This window comes from Lathamus discolor, chromosome 1, assembly GCF_037157495.1.
Source record: "Lathamus discolor isolate bLatDis1 chromosome 1, bLatDis1.hap1, whole genome shotgun sequence".
Taxonomy (NCBI): domain Eukaryota; kingdom Metazoa; phylum Chordata; class Aves; order Psittaciformes; family Psittacidae; genus Lathamus; species Lathamus discolor.
Window position 1 is genome coordinate 53,583,476 of NC_088884.1, and position 14,485 is coordinate 53,597,960.

Sequence of the window (14,485 nt, forward strand, 5' to 3'; positions counted from 1 at the left end):
TAGCGCTATTAAAACCACATTATGTTGTGTTACTCACATTTTGCTCCCACATAAGTCAGAAAATGACATTTATTTGAATTTTACTAGGAGTCTTGGGTATTTTGTAACACTGGCTACAGGTTTTCCCCCTCACAAAGGAGGAAGTTAACCAGTATCTGTCTCAATGTATTGGTCTCACATGCACCTCACCCCTCAATTTGCTGCCTTTCAAGTCTCAGCCCTCCTGCTTTGTCATGGGCAGGACAAGAGAGACCAAGTCCCAAAGGGTGCTGTGGACTGCAAAGATGTGCCCTTAACTGTCCCACAGTTCATCAATCACAACCATGGTCATTCATAGGAAAGGTCTTTTTAGGCTTTTCACACATTAGTAACTGGCTGTGAGCTGCTAAAACCAAATATTTTAATAATTTCTAGTACTTACAAATTTTGGCTTGAAATCCATGGTTTGACTTCTACATTTTTTCTTGCACTTCTAAACTCTGGATTTTAATGTCCTGCACTCAGTTACACCTATGCTTCTTTAAGGAAGACAGGAAAAGCTATAACATCTCTGATAAATGGCTTGAAAGGAGAAATAATCTCTAAGCTTTAAGAAAACAAGCAATTGGCCAAACTCTTATCCAAATCCAATGTTCATTTGCCTACTCTTCAGACCAGACCACTGTGAAGGCAAGAAGCAAAGCAGTGTCAGGGAAAGGATTGAATTATTTGGGTGAGCCATCACCCTCTATCTTGCTGAGATGAAGGGGCCAGCCACAACTTTAGAGAAAATCTATTTTTCTTTCTTTTTTTCCTCTCCATATTAACTGTGATTCATGTTCTTTGTGGGCCAAACCAGTACAACTCCCTACCCTGGAAAGGCAAAGATGTATATTTCGAATGTGAGCACTCATTTCTCTTCTGGCTTAATGCCTCCCATGGTGCCCTACACATGTGTTTTTTCAGAAACCGTAACTTCCCCCTGAAGTCCAGTACAGCTCCCCCATTTCTTGAGGTGGAGACAGCTCTCATGTCAGCCATAAACCTCTGTCGGCCACCAGGTGTTGTCAGCAGTCCACACACTTCTTTCTGCTTTTTGTTCCCCTGTATGTTTGGCTGCAGACACCATTCAAGGTTCCTTTTTCCCTTCCAGGATTGCCTGAGGACTATTATTCTTCACACTGTAGAGCTGTGTAGAGATGTTGGCTCACACACGGGAAGGGATCAAGCAGCATTAGCTTTCTATTTACTGATTTCTCAATTACAGCTCAACTATCTCCACACAGTGTTGCATTCTGCCATATAAAAAGGCCCTGAAGCAATTTTCTATTCTGTGTAGAGAAACGGAAGGTAAATAAATAAGGAAAAGATGTCAAAATCCCTTCACCACTTTAACAACTCCTAGGCCTGGATTACAGCACATCAGCCGTAACTGTTTTTATACCTATTATGCCATGTCATCAACCACATGTATTAATAATGCTCTATTTTTCCTGTGCATTTGGAAATTAATTTTGCAAGATATTTTGTGCACACTAAGCCTTTTCCAATTTTGTGATAAATAGCCACTAATATTATTTACCTTGTTTCTTTAATTTATTTGAAAATGCAGGCTAATTCAAAACTGGTGGACCAGGAGAAAACTACGACAAGAGTATGGCACACAGAGAAAAACAAACTTCCCACAGTGGGAAAAGGACTACAATTTGCAACCTATGAATGCTTATGGACTCTTTGATGAATACCTAGAAATGAGTATGGCGCTGACCTTTGTTCTCTCTCTTTCACTGGATTTTAATGTTGGTGCTTTTTTGTTGGTGTGGGCTGGTGTATTTTAATTATTGCTAATTATTTTAATTATAAGCTAAAGATGTACAGATCAGAGGGTAATTGCTCAAAGTTACTGCTCAAAGTAATGTTAAAGAACAAGAACTTTTGCCCTCTGTGACTGAACTGATAATGTCATGATTGTTTTTTTCTTTTCTCCCTCACACAATTCTTTTTGAATTAATGGGAAATTTGACAGTCTAAAAACCTGCCTCTAGAAACTTACACAAAGCTTCAAAGTGCTGCCCATCTGTACTATATAAAGAGAGGTATTCAGCCCTAATCTTTGCAGGTATTGAGACATACTAGTCAACGCTGGTGTAAAAAAGTCCCTTTCTAAAAGTAGTTTGTCCACCTACAAACTTGTCCAAGCCCCACATTACAAAATCTAGAAGTTATGCATCTAGAAGCTATGCATCCTAAGAACAAAATGTCTTTGTTCTTGTCATCCTGTTCTGAACTTTTGACAAGGAATTGCTGTACAAGTGTCACTAGACTATTGTGTGGTATGGCATAATGAGAGATGTTTGTATATTTATACGTAATGTTTGTATGCTTGTATTATTTGGTGTTTTACACCTTGGATTAGATCTTAACAGTTATTATGTGACCTTTCCTTTATTTTTTCTAGTTCTTCAGTTTGGGTTCACAACCATTTTTGTGGCAGCTTTTCCACTGGCACCACTCCTGGCCTTACTTAACAATATTATTGAAATTAGGCTTGATGCATACAAATTTGTTACCCAGTGGAGAAGACCTTTAGCTTCAAGAGCCAAAGACATAGGTGAGTTCTTTGTATGTGTATTTGTTATGTGTGTATGTATGTTTCTTCTAAGGCAAAGCACTGAAAGCTTCAAATAAGAGCACATTAACTTATTTTCAGTCATCTTTCCTATAAACACCGCACAATTTGTTCAGCTTCAAGTATCTGATGCCAATCTACTTATGTAATCAAGAGTCTATATTGGAAAATGTCTTTTAGTTATTTCCTGGATGACTTAACAGTCAGGATGTTTTAATGAAGTGAGCAGTGTTCTCTGCAGGTTTTTCCTTGTGGCAGACACACTGTGTGAACACATGCTACTGCTCAGTTTGAACATAATAACCAGACAGAGCAGCTGAAACATGAAAGTCAAGTTAAAGCAGTAACCCTTCTGCAAGGGACCTGTGTGGTTTATATTTATCTGGCCAAAACCAAGCCCCCTGACCCTTAGAGGTATGTCCAGTGGGTCACTGATGGGTCAAAGAAGGTGGGTCTATATCTCAAGCAACAGCCTGTTCTCAAGTGAGGCGCACCTACACTGCTAAACACAGGGTTCGCACAATTTAGAGGTCACACAGCCACACACTACTGCAAGGGCTCTCTGTACGTATTTTGACTATAAATCTATCCTTGTAGTCTGCAAAAGGAGAACACCTTTAGGAAGAACTCTGTAAAACCAAGTCATCTGCCAAACATTGAACACCTGGTGTCTGTGGAGGTGTAAATAGAATACCTCACTGCCCATCTGCATTACAAAAAACAGTAGCCCACACCTTGAAATAGCAGAAACCCACGTTTTGTGCTCCCAAAATGATCTACCATATATACCTGAAGTCTGTGTCTTAGTAGTTTTGTATGTGAGCAGTGTGGATCTGTGAGTTTAGGTACAAACCTAGACATCAGCCAGTACACAGCATACACTGCAGTCATAATCTCTGAAAAAAAGGCTATATAATGTAAATAATAAAAGCACAGAAAAATACGTATCTTTTTCAAGCTGATTCAGGTGTGCTTTCTCAGAGTAAGTTGCATTCACTTCCTATTTAGCAAAGTTCTCAGGGACAGCTTGATGCCTCATTAAAATCAATGGCTGTGTCTAACCCACCTTTGATGTGTTTTTCCTTGATGGTCCTCATGACCAGAGTTGCAGTGTGCCTGTACCACATATCTGTCAGATGACTGAGGATGAGCCAAAAAGCCCAGGTGATGCCCAGGGGCTGTGTGCCATTGTATAGCATTAGGATGCCGTGAAGATTTTGTTGCTAATAAGTACATGCTGACCAGCTGAGCATGAGTTACACAGAAGGTGCCTGTGATAGGTAGATCATGGATTGCATATATTCATGGCTGTCCTCACAGACCCTCCTCAAAGACTGGGTAGTTATCGTCATAACTAGGGAGTATTACAATATTTCTTAATATCACCCACATGGTTCTGTTGTTTAAAGCCTCCATAAGAATTTTTGCGGCTTCCTTGAGATTATTTGCAGGATCAACAAAGTTCCCACCCAGTGGGAACAGAAATCTGATCCACTGAAGTCTTGCTATTCAGAAAGAACAATTATTTTTACTCAGTGACTCTCAGATGGAAATTAAAAGACTTTGAGTGCTGGGGACAAGTGCTTCAGAGCATGCAGTGTCTCAGGCACTTTGGTTCTTGTTTTTTCTGGAGCTAACATACCCTCCTTGTTGAACAGGAATCTGGTACGGGATCCTGGAAGGCATTGGAATTCTTTCTGTTATCACAAATGCATTTGTCATAGCTGTGACATCTGATTTCATCCCTCGCCTTGTTTATGCTTACAAGTATGGACCTTGTGCTGGCCAAGGAGAAGCTGGACAAAAGTAAGCTTTTCTTTGGGAAAACAGATGCGTATGAAAATCAAGTACTGCTTCAATAGATACAGCTGTACTGTTTGTGATTGTGCTGATGCCACTAACGCAAGTTTATTGTTGTGCTTAGGTAACAGTTATCAGCCATAGATATTGATGCTCTGTGTATCCACAGAGTGGGTTGCTAACTGACTGAAATTTATGACGTTAATTCAAAGAAAACATGGCAGAGCTGTTGCAGAGATTAGGTGTGTATAACAGTATGCTGCACAAGCTGCACTTCTCAGCCAGTGTACATGAGTATAACCTTCTTATCACTCTGAAACAATGCTGATATTTATCAGTTACAGATTTAATGAGCATTTTAAACTTATTCGCTAGGATTTTTTTTCCAGTTGTACTATTCACCATGTATTGTTCAGAAAAAGGACTAACAAAAGGAAGCAATTTCCAGCTAACAAATCCAGATGTGCTTACAGACCAATGTAACTTGGTTCTCTTCTAAAACTAGAGTCCTCATGTCAGCAGACATTTTTTAACTGAATCCCTGCCGCCTAAGTGGATTTTCTGTCAGTGTTGCTAAAGACTGTGATTATATTAGTGTGTGCACGCTACTTGTACAATCTAGGCTGTTGGACTCAAGGAAGGTCATTGAATCCAGCTGAACACACATAGACACATTTTGCAAATTATCTCCTAGCAGTTCCATTAGCAAGGACCCTACTATTCAAGTAAACCCAGGCTAAACAGTTGACATTAACGGAGAGCTTACATTCTGCTGTTAGACATATGGCAGATCAATATTTTTTCCCTGCTACAGAAAGCAAGTTCTGTTGCTGCTTTTTTGCCACATTTTGGTTGTCAGTACTGTTTAATCATACTGATGGAAGAAGGGCAGCTGGCGTGGCAGCTCCTGATTAGCCAGCTCCTGATTAGCCGTGCTGCTAACTTGCTGTCCTGCAAGGATGCTGTCAGCAAGTTTGCTGACAACACTAAGCTGTGTGGTTCAGTTGATACGCTGGAGGGAAGGAATGCCATCCAGAGTAACCTTTATGCACTTGAGAGGTGGGCCAATACCAACCTCCTGAAATTCAACATGGCCAAGTTCAAGGTCCTATGCTTGAGTCAGGGTAATCCCAGGCACAGCTACAGGTTGGGTGGAGCAGCCCTGCGGAGAAGGACTTGAGGGTGCTGGTCGACAAGAAACTGAATATGAGCTGGCTTCAGTGTGCACTTACAGCCCAGAAGCCAACTGTATACTGGACTGCAACAAAAGGAGCATCACCAACAGGTCACACTTGTGAGACCCCGTTTTGAGCACTGTGTGCAGTTCTGGTGTCCCCAACATAAGAAGGACATCGAGCTCTTGGAGCAAGTCCAGAGGAGGCCACGAGGATGATCAGGGGACTGGAGCACCTCCCGTATGAAGACAGGCTGAGGAAGTTGGGGCTGTTCAGCCTGGAGAAGATAAGGCTGCGTGGGGACCTCATAGCAGCCTTCCAGTGTCTGAAGGGGGCCTATAGGGATGCTGGAGAGGAATTCTTCTTCATTAGGGACTGTAGTGGCAGGACAAGGGGTAACGGGTTAAAACAAACAGGGGAAGTTTAGATTGGATATAAGGAAGAAGTTCTTTACTGTAAGGGTGGTGAGGCACTGAAATGGGTTGCCCAGGGAGGTTGTGAATGCTCCATCCCTGGCAGTGTTCAAGGCCAGGTTGGATGAAGCCTTGGGTGAGATGGTTTAGTGTGAGGTGTCCTTGCCCATGGCAGGGGGGTTGGAACTAGATGATCTTAAGGTCCTTTCCAACCTTAACCATTCTGTGGTTCTGTGACTTTGACATTTTAGTTGGCAAGGGAACTGTTCCATTTATTTTCATGAAGAGTTAAAGTACCTTCATGGGTAAAGTGTTTGGTCCGGCTCCAGTAGTTCCTGAGAATGTTCCTCTGCTTGTGCCATTATGAAGATCCATAGGACATTGAGGCACTGTCAGCAACTTTCCTTGCTACTGATTTTCTCAGGACCACTGTTCACGAAAAAAAAGAGCCACCCTTAGAAATTTTATTTTTACGAAGACTCAGATATGACTCAGTGGCTTTGAAACTAGCTCAGCACAGGGGAAGTAGCTTGGCTCACAGAGGAAGCTCTTATCATCTTTTCAAAAACCTCTTGTACCGTGCTTCCACACTTCTGCTGCTTTTCTGAATTTCTAGATGAAACCATTAGATAGTAATTCTTTGAAGAAGCCAACCTGGATAAAAACTATTTATGTCAGCATTCTGGATATAATTATTAATAAGTGCTGTTACAAAAGCCAGAAGCTATTCAAAATCCACAGGAATAATGAGTTTTCTCAAATTAAGGAGTCAAGAACATCTGCTATTGAATAACTTGAGACAGGTGTTTCTTTCTTACAAAAAACATCTGTAGGTATTAGATCTATATGACAGCCAGTGATACGAGAAAAACATTGTCATTAAATAAATTCCCAAACAAAGTTCCAAATCCAATCAGTATGGAAATTTCGAGACAATGCCAGATGATGTCTACATGGAATTTCTCAAAGACTGTAAAATGGATAGTTAAAAAAAAAAAAAAAACAAAACCAAAAAGCCCCAATCATTTCTCCCTTCTGTCCACTGTACTCTGCAGCAAGCTGAGCAGTGTGCCAAGACTTACTTGTGCTTGGGGAGTGCAGAATTAGCAGCACAATTTGCTTGCCATCTCTCTCCTCAGCTTTATTAACACCACACTGGAGTCTTCTAGTGACTCTCACAGCCCTTCGACATACATTCTCCTACTCAGTGTTCTCCAAACTATCTGACCCAGTGCTCAGCCGCCCTGAGATCTTAGTACTGCATTCCTCTGATTAACTGGACATTTTGTAAAAGCTGTTTTAAGTGTATTGCCTGCCATCTGATTTGATGTCCCTTTGTGATAGTACCATGAGGGTAACAGTGGGAATATTCTTTCTTCCAAGTGCTACTCATGATTTTCTCTACTTCTACTTTGTCACCTATTAGGTGACTTTTCTCTTCAAAAGTAACCAGTGCCAGGCTTCACCATTTCTTCTCCTACAGAAATCTTATCATTGCTTCACTTTTATTGTCCATCTGACCTACTTGAGCATCTCTTTTATATCACCTCAACATCTTTTCAGATATTAATAAGTATCACAGTTATACTGTGATTTCATGAAACCCAGAGAATATCCTCCTGATTACAACAGTTAATAGAAAAACCTTTCTGTATCCTGACTACAGGATTTTTTCACCTTCTAGGTGTATGGTTGGGTATGTTAATGCCAGTTTATCAGTATTTCTGGTGTCTGACTTTGAGAACCGTTCGGAGCCAACATCAAATGGAAGCGAATTCTCTGGTACACCATTAAAATATTGCAGGTAAGTACCTGATCAAAATAACTCATTGCAAGGGAGAAGCACTGGGATAAATTTGGGGTTGGAACTAGTTTTCAGAGCTTAAAAAACAGTAATGGAAAGAATTACCTGTGCTGTTCAGGGCCATGCTCATGATTCTGCTGAATCCTTCCTTTGATACAGAAAAGGCCAAAAATATCTGGCAGGTGTTCCTGATGCAGGATTTCTGTGGTGACATGGCTTGAATCACACAGAACCATCATGGGGAAATACGGTATTAAATGGCCAGTAATAGGTGACTGGTTACTTAGGTACCAGTGAGATAAAACTTTAATCAAGTTATATCATAGCACAAGCCAAGGTTGCACACTGAGTTAGTTCACAGGGTCTGTCCTAAGCTACATTTATGAAACCTCAAATCTAGCACTTCTTAACTGTTGAATGGATAATATGTTTATGCCATTGCTTACAGGTGCAAGTATTAGTAATACTCATATACTTGTGGTTTGAATCAAAATAAAATTAACAGTTAATTATCTTTGTCCTCAGCCAACAGACTGGAGAAATAGCAGTCTGCGACTGCTCTGTAATGATAGATTTGCACCTGATTGATTTTAGTGATCCAAAGAATCAATGATCTACATAGAGGTCTTAAATTAGGTCCCAACCGAAAACACCAAACAAAAAATACAGCTACCATTTTTTTAACTCAACATTGGGTTGCAAGCATGGGTCTTGGTAGCTGCAGATACAGTTAGTCCCAGTATTTCTCACCATGAAGAATTAAAATATCTTTTCATGAGTGCCTAAAGAGGAAAAGAACAAAAGATATACTGTGATACAGAAAAAAAACAGTGATACTTTGTGATATTGTGACATTTTCATTAATAATAATGTTTGAGTGGCATAGCATAATGAACAAGGGTGGGGTGGGATGTGGCATTAATATTTTCATTTAATTAACAGATATTGAAGACTGTTACAATTTATTTGGCAAAAAGAACATCCCAGTGTTGAATTCATAGATAACATTTTCTATGGAGCAGAACCAGAGTGAGAATACTTCATTCCACGTGGTTTGCCATAGCACCATTTAATAGTGGATTGTAATTCTGATCATTCTGTTCCCCCTCTTTAATTCCTTTCTTCCCCAACTTCAAGCATGAGGTTGCTGCTACTTAAAGCTGATGGTAGAAATCCCATAAATAAAAAAGCTGTCCCTTCAATATCCCAAAAAGGGAACACTTAAAATTAGTGTCATAAATCTCCAGAAAATAAATCTGTTCTCTTGGGGGACACTGAATTGTTATGTATATCTAACCTAAAAGAAAAGGAACATCTTTCTTTAGCTGAGTTTATCAGCTAGTCAACCCACCTCAATTCTGCTAAAACATCTCTAAGTTATGTCATTGAGACCTAAAGTCTTTAAAGAAACATTCTGTGAGACAAGGCACTACATCCATTTTTTACACAGCTCTTACCTGTTGGCATACCAAGAAGAGCAGTCCTGGCTCCACTAAAGTCAGGATGAGCCATGCTTTATGTCAGGGACAGCCAGCTAATTGACCAAGGGCCAGATGGAGCCCCTGAGGCCGTTTCATATGGATTTTGGGAGGGCTATCAGGCTGATGAAATTACCTTGTAGTGGGAAGAAAGTGGCCCTGAAAACAGCAGGGCATCCTACCCTGCTCCATGTTCTGAGGAGGTGCCCGCAAGGCACATGTGGCATGGCCAAAGGAAATGCTGTAGGGTCAAAGTGCTGGTGCTGAGCACCCCACATCTTCTGTATTTGGTTCAGCAATTTCACTTCATACAGGCATTGGCTTGGTCATTTGCACTGAACTTCCATTAGCAGCTGGAGTGCAAAGTGCACTCCTGGAGTGCACCTTACCACTATATTTCATCTGAAACAAACCCATTTGGGTGAACCAAAGCATGGCAAGTGGGGGTGATCAGGACATTTGCTTCAAAAGCATGCACCTGATCTGAAATGAGATGCTAGTGTAGCCCAGCCTAAGAAGTAAGCAGAAAACGCAACGAACAATAGCAGTTGGGCTTTGGCTTTGCCTTCCTCCCAGCCAGCAGGGCACGAGTTTGCTAACTACTGTACTCTGCTTGCCTTTCAGATACAGGGACTACCGAGACCCTCCTCACTCCCCAGTGCCCTATGGTTACACGCTGCAGTTCTGGCATGTCTTAGCAGCACGGCTGGCTTTCATTATTGTGTTTGAGGTATGTGACCATTCAGGTGGCAAAACAAAATGAAACAAATTTTCCTTTGAAGCTTTTTCATTGTGCTGATCTACAATGGCAGCTGTTGAGCTTTTTTTGTTATTCTGCTATTTGTATTGTGCTCTGTGTTCTCAGATCTGTTTTCTGAATAGTCACAGGTATTTAGGTTCTAACAAAAGGGGGAATGCAGCACTTTGAAAGCAGTAACAGTGACTTGCCAACAGGGCAAATAAATAAAGCTTTTGTTAACTTTCTGACGCCTGGCATTCAAAACCTGTCTAGGTTTTCCTCAGTGTGTAAGGATTAGGTGAAATAACAGGAGAAGAAAAGATGAAATCTGAACAACTGAAAAACAAAAATAGTTTAAGATACAGTACTTACACATCTAGCTTTGTTTTTTCTTTTTTTTTTTTAATACCATTCATTTCCCCAGAGTGATGAGCATCACAAAGACGATGATGATGAAGACGATTCAGTACATTAGTCAATGTTCAGCATAATGGTATTTACTGTCAGTATCTTAGAAAACTTTAAGACAAACAAGGGAAGGTAAAACCAGCTTCACATGATGAGTATTCCCATGCTGATTCTGAAAACTAAGAGACAGGAGGGTAGATAATAGGATGAGATACTTTACAGAACAAAATGCAGCTCTTAAGGCCTGAATTTCAGGTGCCTGAATATCTGTGCTGCCAGAAACCAAGGGTTCAGCATCTCTCCAACACAAGTGGTTTGAAATGCCTTTCACACTGTGAAGAAGCCAAACAGGAAACAAACAATTTTTAAAACTCTTTGCTCCATCTTCTGTTCTGAAATCATAGCAACAATGCATCCAGCACAGATATGGAAGCGGTAATAATTTATGCCATAAATTATTAGCATAATGTTCATGAGCACATGCTGCATTTCTGGTTCACATTACTCTGTAAATTCATTCTGAACTGCATTTCTGAATCCTCTCTTTGGATCACAGAACAGAAGTACTGGAATTAGAGGAAAAGTGAAAAGGAAACTTTTTCTAGATTATTTCTTGCATAAGGATGATTTGATGGCTCAGCAGAAGCACAAGGTCTGCTGCAACTTCCCCCTAACTGTCATTTTCAGCCCTTCCCAGATGAAGGGGGAATATGCCACTGCAGGTTGGGCTCTGTCCTTCCTCTACACTGGCCTAACTCATTAGAGGTTGGTCCTAAGGACATCAGCTCTTCCATAATTTCTGCCACACTCAGGGAAACATTAAGGAAAAGAAAGAGAGAACGAAAGAAAGAATGGGAGGAAGGAAGGGAGGGAGGGAGGGAGGAAGGGGGAGGGAGGGAGGGAGGAAGGGGGAGGGAAGGAGGAAGGGAGGGAGGGAAGGAAGGGAGGGAGGGAGGGAGGGAAGGGAGGGAGGGAAAGAGAAAGAAGGAGAGAAGGGGAGAGAGAGAGAGAGGGACAGATAGATTTGATAAAGGCCTGCTGGGCTTGATCTCTTTGTTTCTTGTACTGAGAGATAGGGTATCTGACTCTAAAAAGGAGACAAGAATGGTTGTGGCAGGTCAGCCTAAGCAGTTTCAAGACTGAAAACAGCCTGTCCTTTCTATACACACTTGGCATAAAGGCAGCACAGCATAACTGCAAAGATAACTGGGGCAAGAAAAATCAGCACTGCTTAAGTCTCAGTGCCCAGCAAAATTTGCAGCCTTCTGTGGAATAGCTTTGTTTCTTTGCCCAGTGCCTGCACATGAGAGTTGACTTTGCTTTGCCCCAGCCAAAACCATAGGCTGGCTCACAGCTGTCTCCCTCAACAGGGACACTCTGTTTATTGGAAGGAGGTGATCCTGCCCCTCTACTCTGCTCTTGTGAGACCTCACCTGGAGTATTGTGTGCAGTTCTGGTGTCCTCAACATAAAAAGGACATGGAACTGTTGGAACAAGTCCAGAGGGGGGCCACGAGGATGATCAGGGGACTGGAGCACCTCCCATATGAAGACAGGCTGAGGAAGTTGGGGCTATTCAGCCTGGAGAAGAGAAGGCTGCGTGGAGACCTCATAGCAGCCTTCCAGTATCTGAAGGGGGCCTATAGGGATGCTGGGGAGGGACTCTTCGTCAGGGACTGTAGTGACAGGACAAGGGGTAACGGGTTAAAACTTAAACAGGGGAAGTTTAAATTGGATATAAGGAGGAAATCCTTTCCTGTTAGGGTGGTGAGGCACTGGAATCAGTTGCCCAGGGAGGTTGTGAGTGCTCCATCCCTGGCAGTGTTCAAGGCCAGGTTGGATGAAGCCTTGTGTGGGATGGTTTAGTGTGAGGTGTCCCTGTCCATGGCAGGGGGGTTGGAACTAGATGATCTTGAGGTCCTTTCCAACCCTAACTATTCTATGATTCTATGATTGGCACTGCAAACTGTTTCCTTGACTCTATCTATGAACTAAAAAAGGCAATTGCAGAAGAAATCGTAAAATGTCTTTGGACATTTGAAATGTCAGAATCATGTTTTTGGAGGACACTAATGGTATATTGTGATTGCTACAGCAATTACAGTAAAATATTGCACTAAGGGATTCAAGGGGCAGGGACACCATCCAGTAGAACAGGTTGCTCAAAGGCCCTGTCCAACCTTGCACTTGCTTTGTTGAAGTTCATGAGGTTCTCACTGGCACACCTCTCAAGTGTGTCAAGGTCCCTCTGGATCCCATCTCTTCCTTCCAGCATGTTGGCCACACCACACATCTTGGTGTCATCGGCAAATTTCCTGAGGGTGCACTCAATCCCACTGGTCAAGTTGCCGACAAAGATGTTGAACCGCACAGGTCCCAGTAGCAAGCCCTGAGGAATGATGTTTGTCTCCACTTAGACACTGAGCCATTGACCACAACTCTTTGAGTGTTACCATCCAGCCAATTCCTTATCCACTGAGTGGTCCATCCATTGAATCCGTATCTCTCCCATTTAGAGACAAGGATGTTGTGTGAGACAGTGTCAAATGCTTTGCACAAGCCCAGGTAGTGCTTTTCCCTTACTCACCAATGCTTTAAACCCATCATAGAAGACCACCAAATTTTCACACTGTGGGGTGGTTAGTTTGGCTATGTCATCCTCCCTCAAAAACAAACATGTTTCCTATCAGTGCAGAATTAATTATTTGTCAAGGCTAAACTGACAGAAGCTTTTTCGTTATTATTATTTTGGGTTTGGCAAAAAAGCAACAATTAAAGTATTGTGAGTTTATTTCTCATGAGGGAAGATTACACGGGCAAACATGTTGCATTCTCTTTTCAGTGGCTTTCACAGGAAGGGTTCTGCTTGGAGAAGAAGAGATACCTTTGTTTTTCCAATCTAGAATGAGTGTCCTGTAAGAGATGGAGGATTTTTCTGTTTCTCTGCTCCTTCTCTCAAGTAACTAAATCTCAAAGCAGCATCTTTGACCAAACAAAAAAAGTTCACTCAAGCAATCCTCCCCCATCACACCCAAGCTCTGCTGTGGCATGCCTAAAACATGAGGGACAAAGGGACAAAGGGTTAGTTACCTGGTATTTAATTGTGATGTTTGGTAATTGAGAGATGTCTTTGGATGAGAGACTCAGTACAAGGAAAAATGTTTCGTTTTGCATGGGTAATTCATTGGTTCTGATTCTGATGCAAGGACTTTCTGGCAACAGGAGAGTGTATTATTTGATTCACCTCTTCCTGCAAAGTAATCCGCTAATACCATGCCATGTCCAAGCAACCTTAGAGCAAATCACGACCTCGGGAGTTTGAACACACAGGTCATACAATAGGTTTGAGGCTTTATTTGAACCAGCTGCTTGTAACAAACTTTGCAGCAATCCATACTCCACTGACTTTGCCTGGAGTTTTTTATGGGGAAAAAAACTCATGGTTTATTTTTTTAAAATTTAGTAATGGATTTAGTTCTATCACAGGATCTGGTTGTGAATTGGAAGTGGTGGGTTTTCAGAAAATATGGTACTTGTTTTCTTCCTAAGATTTTAATTTTTTATCCCTTTTTTGTTTTTGCAGCACCTTGTCTTTTGCATAAAACACCTGATTTCCTACTTAATCCCAGATCTCCCAAAAGATCTGAGAGATAGGATGAGGAGAGAAAAGTACCTGATCCAGGAAATGATGTATGAAGCTGAATTAGAACGTCTGCAGAAAGAGCGGAAGGAAAGGAAGAAGAATGGAAAATCTTATCACAATGAGTGGCCATGATGGGGTGAGGAAGAAACCACTTAAAAGAAGATAGGAATTCTGTTTATAAAAGCTGTTTTCTACAGTGGAGAGTACACTGAAAGGAACAGCCAGTCAATGTTGTGCGCTCTTACAAGTGCACCCATGTTTAAAAGGGCACATACTGTCATAAACCTTTTGAAATTAGAGGTCTTGCAAGGCTTAGTCTTCTCCAGACCTAATGCCAGCCTGAGCAGATCAGACCAATGCTTAACTGTCTGCACTCTTGCCAGGAGGCTTCCAAGCCCTGACTTAAATTCAAGGCCCT

The 14,485-nt window shown here is 41.6% G+C and overlaps 1 protein-coding gene across 1 annotated transcript in view; it reads left to right on the forward strand.

The window, feature by feature from the left end:
• Positions 1-14,485, forward strand: part of ANO4 (anoctamin 4) — a 211,770-nt gene that overhangs the window by 193,820 nt on the left and 3,465 nt on the right. Inside the window, exons 24-29 of the mRNA XM_065671440.1 lie at positions 1,592-1,734; positions 2,438-2,590; positions 4,267-4,414; positions 7,681-7,800; positions 9,903-10,008; positions 14,008-14,203. Of these exons, the coding sequence (XP_065527512.1) occupies positions 1,592-1,734; positions 2,438-2,590; positions 4,267-4,414; positions 7,681-7,800; positions 9,903-10,008; positions 14,008-14,199 (862 nt within the window). The 3' untranslated portion in view covers positions 14,200-14,203. The remainder of the gene's footprint in view (positions 1-1,591; positions 1,735-2,437; positions 2,591-4,266; positions 4,415-7,680; positions 7,801-9,902; positions 10,009-14,007; positions 14,204-14,485) is intronic.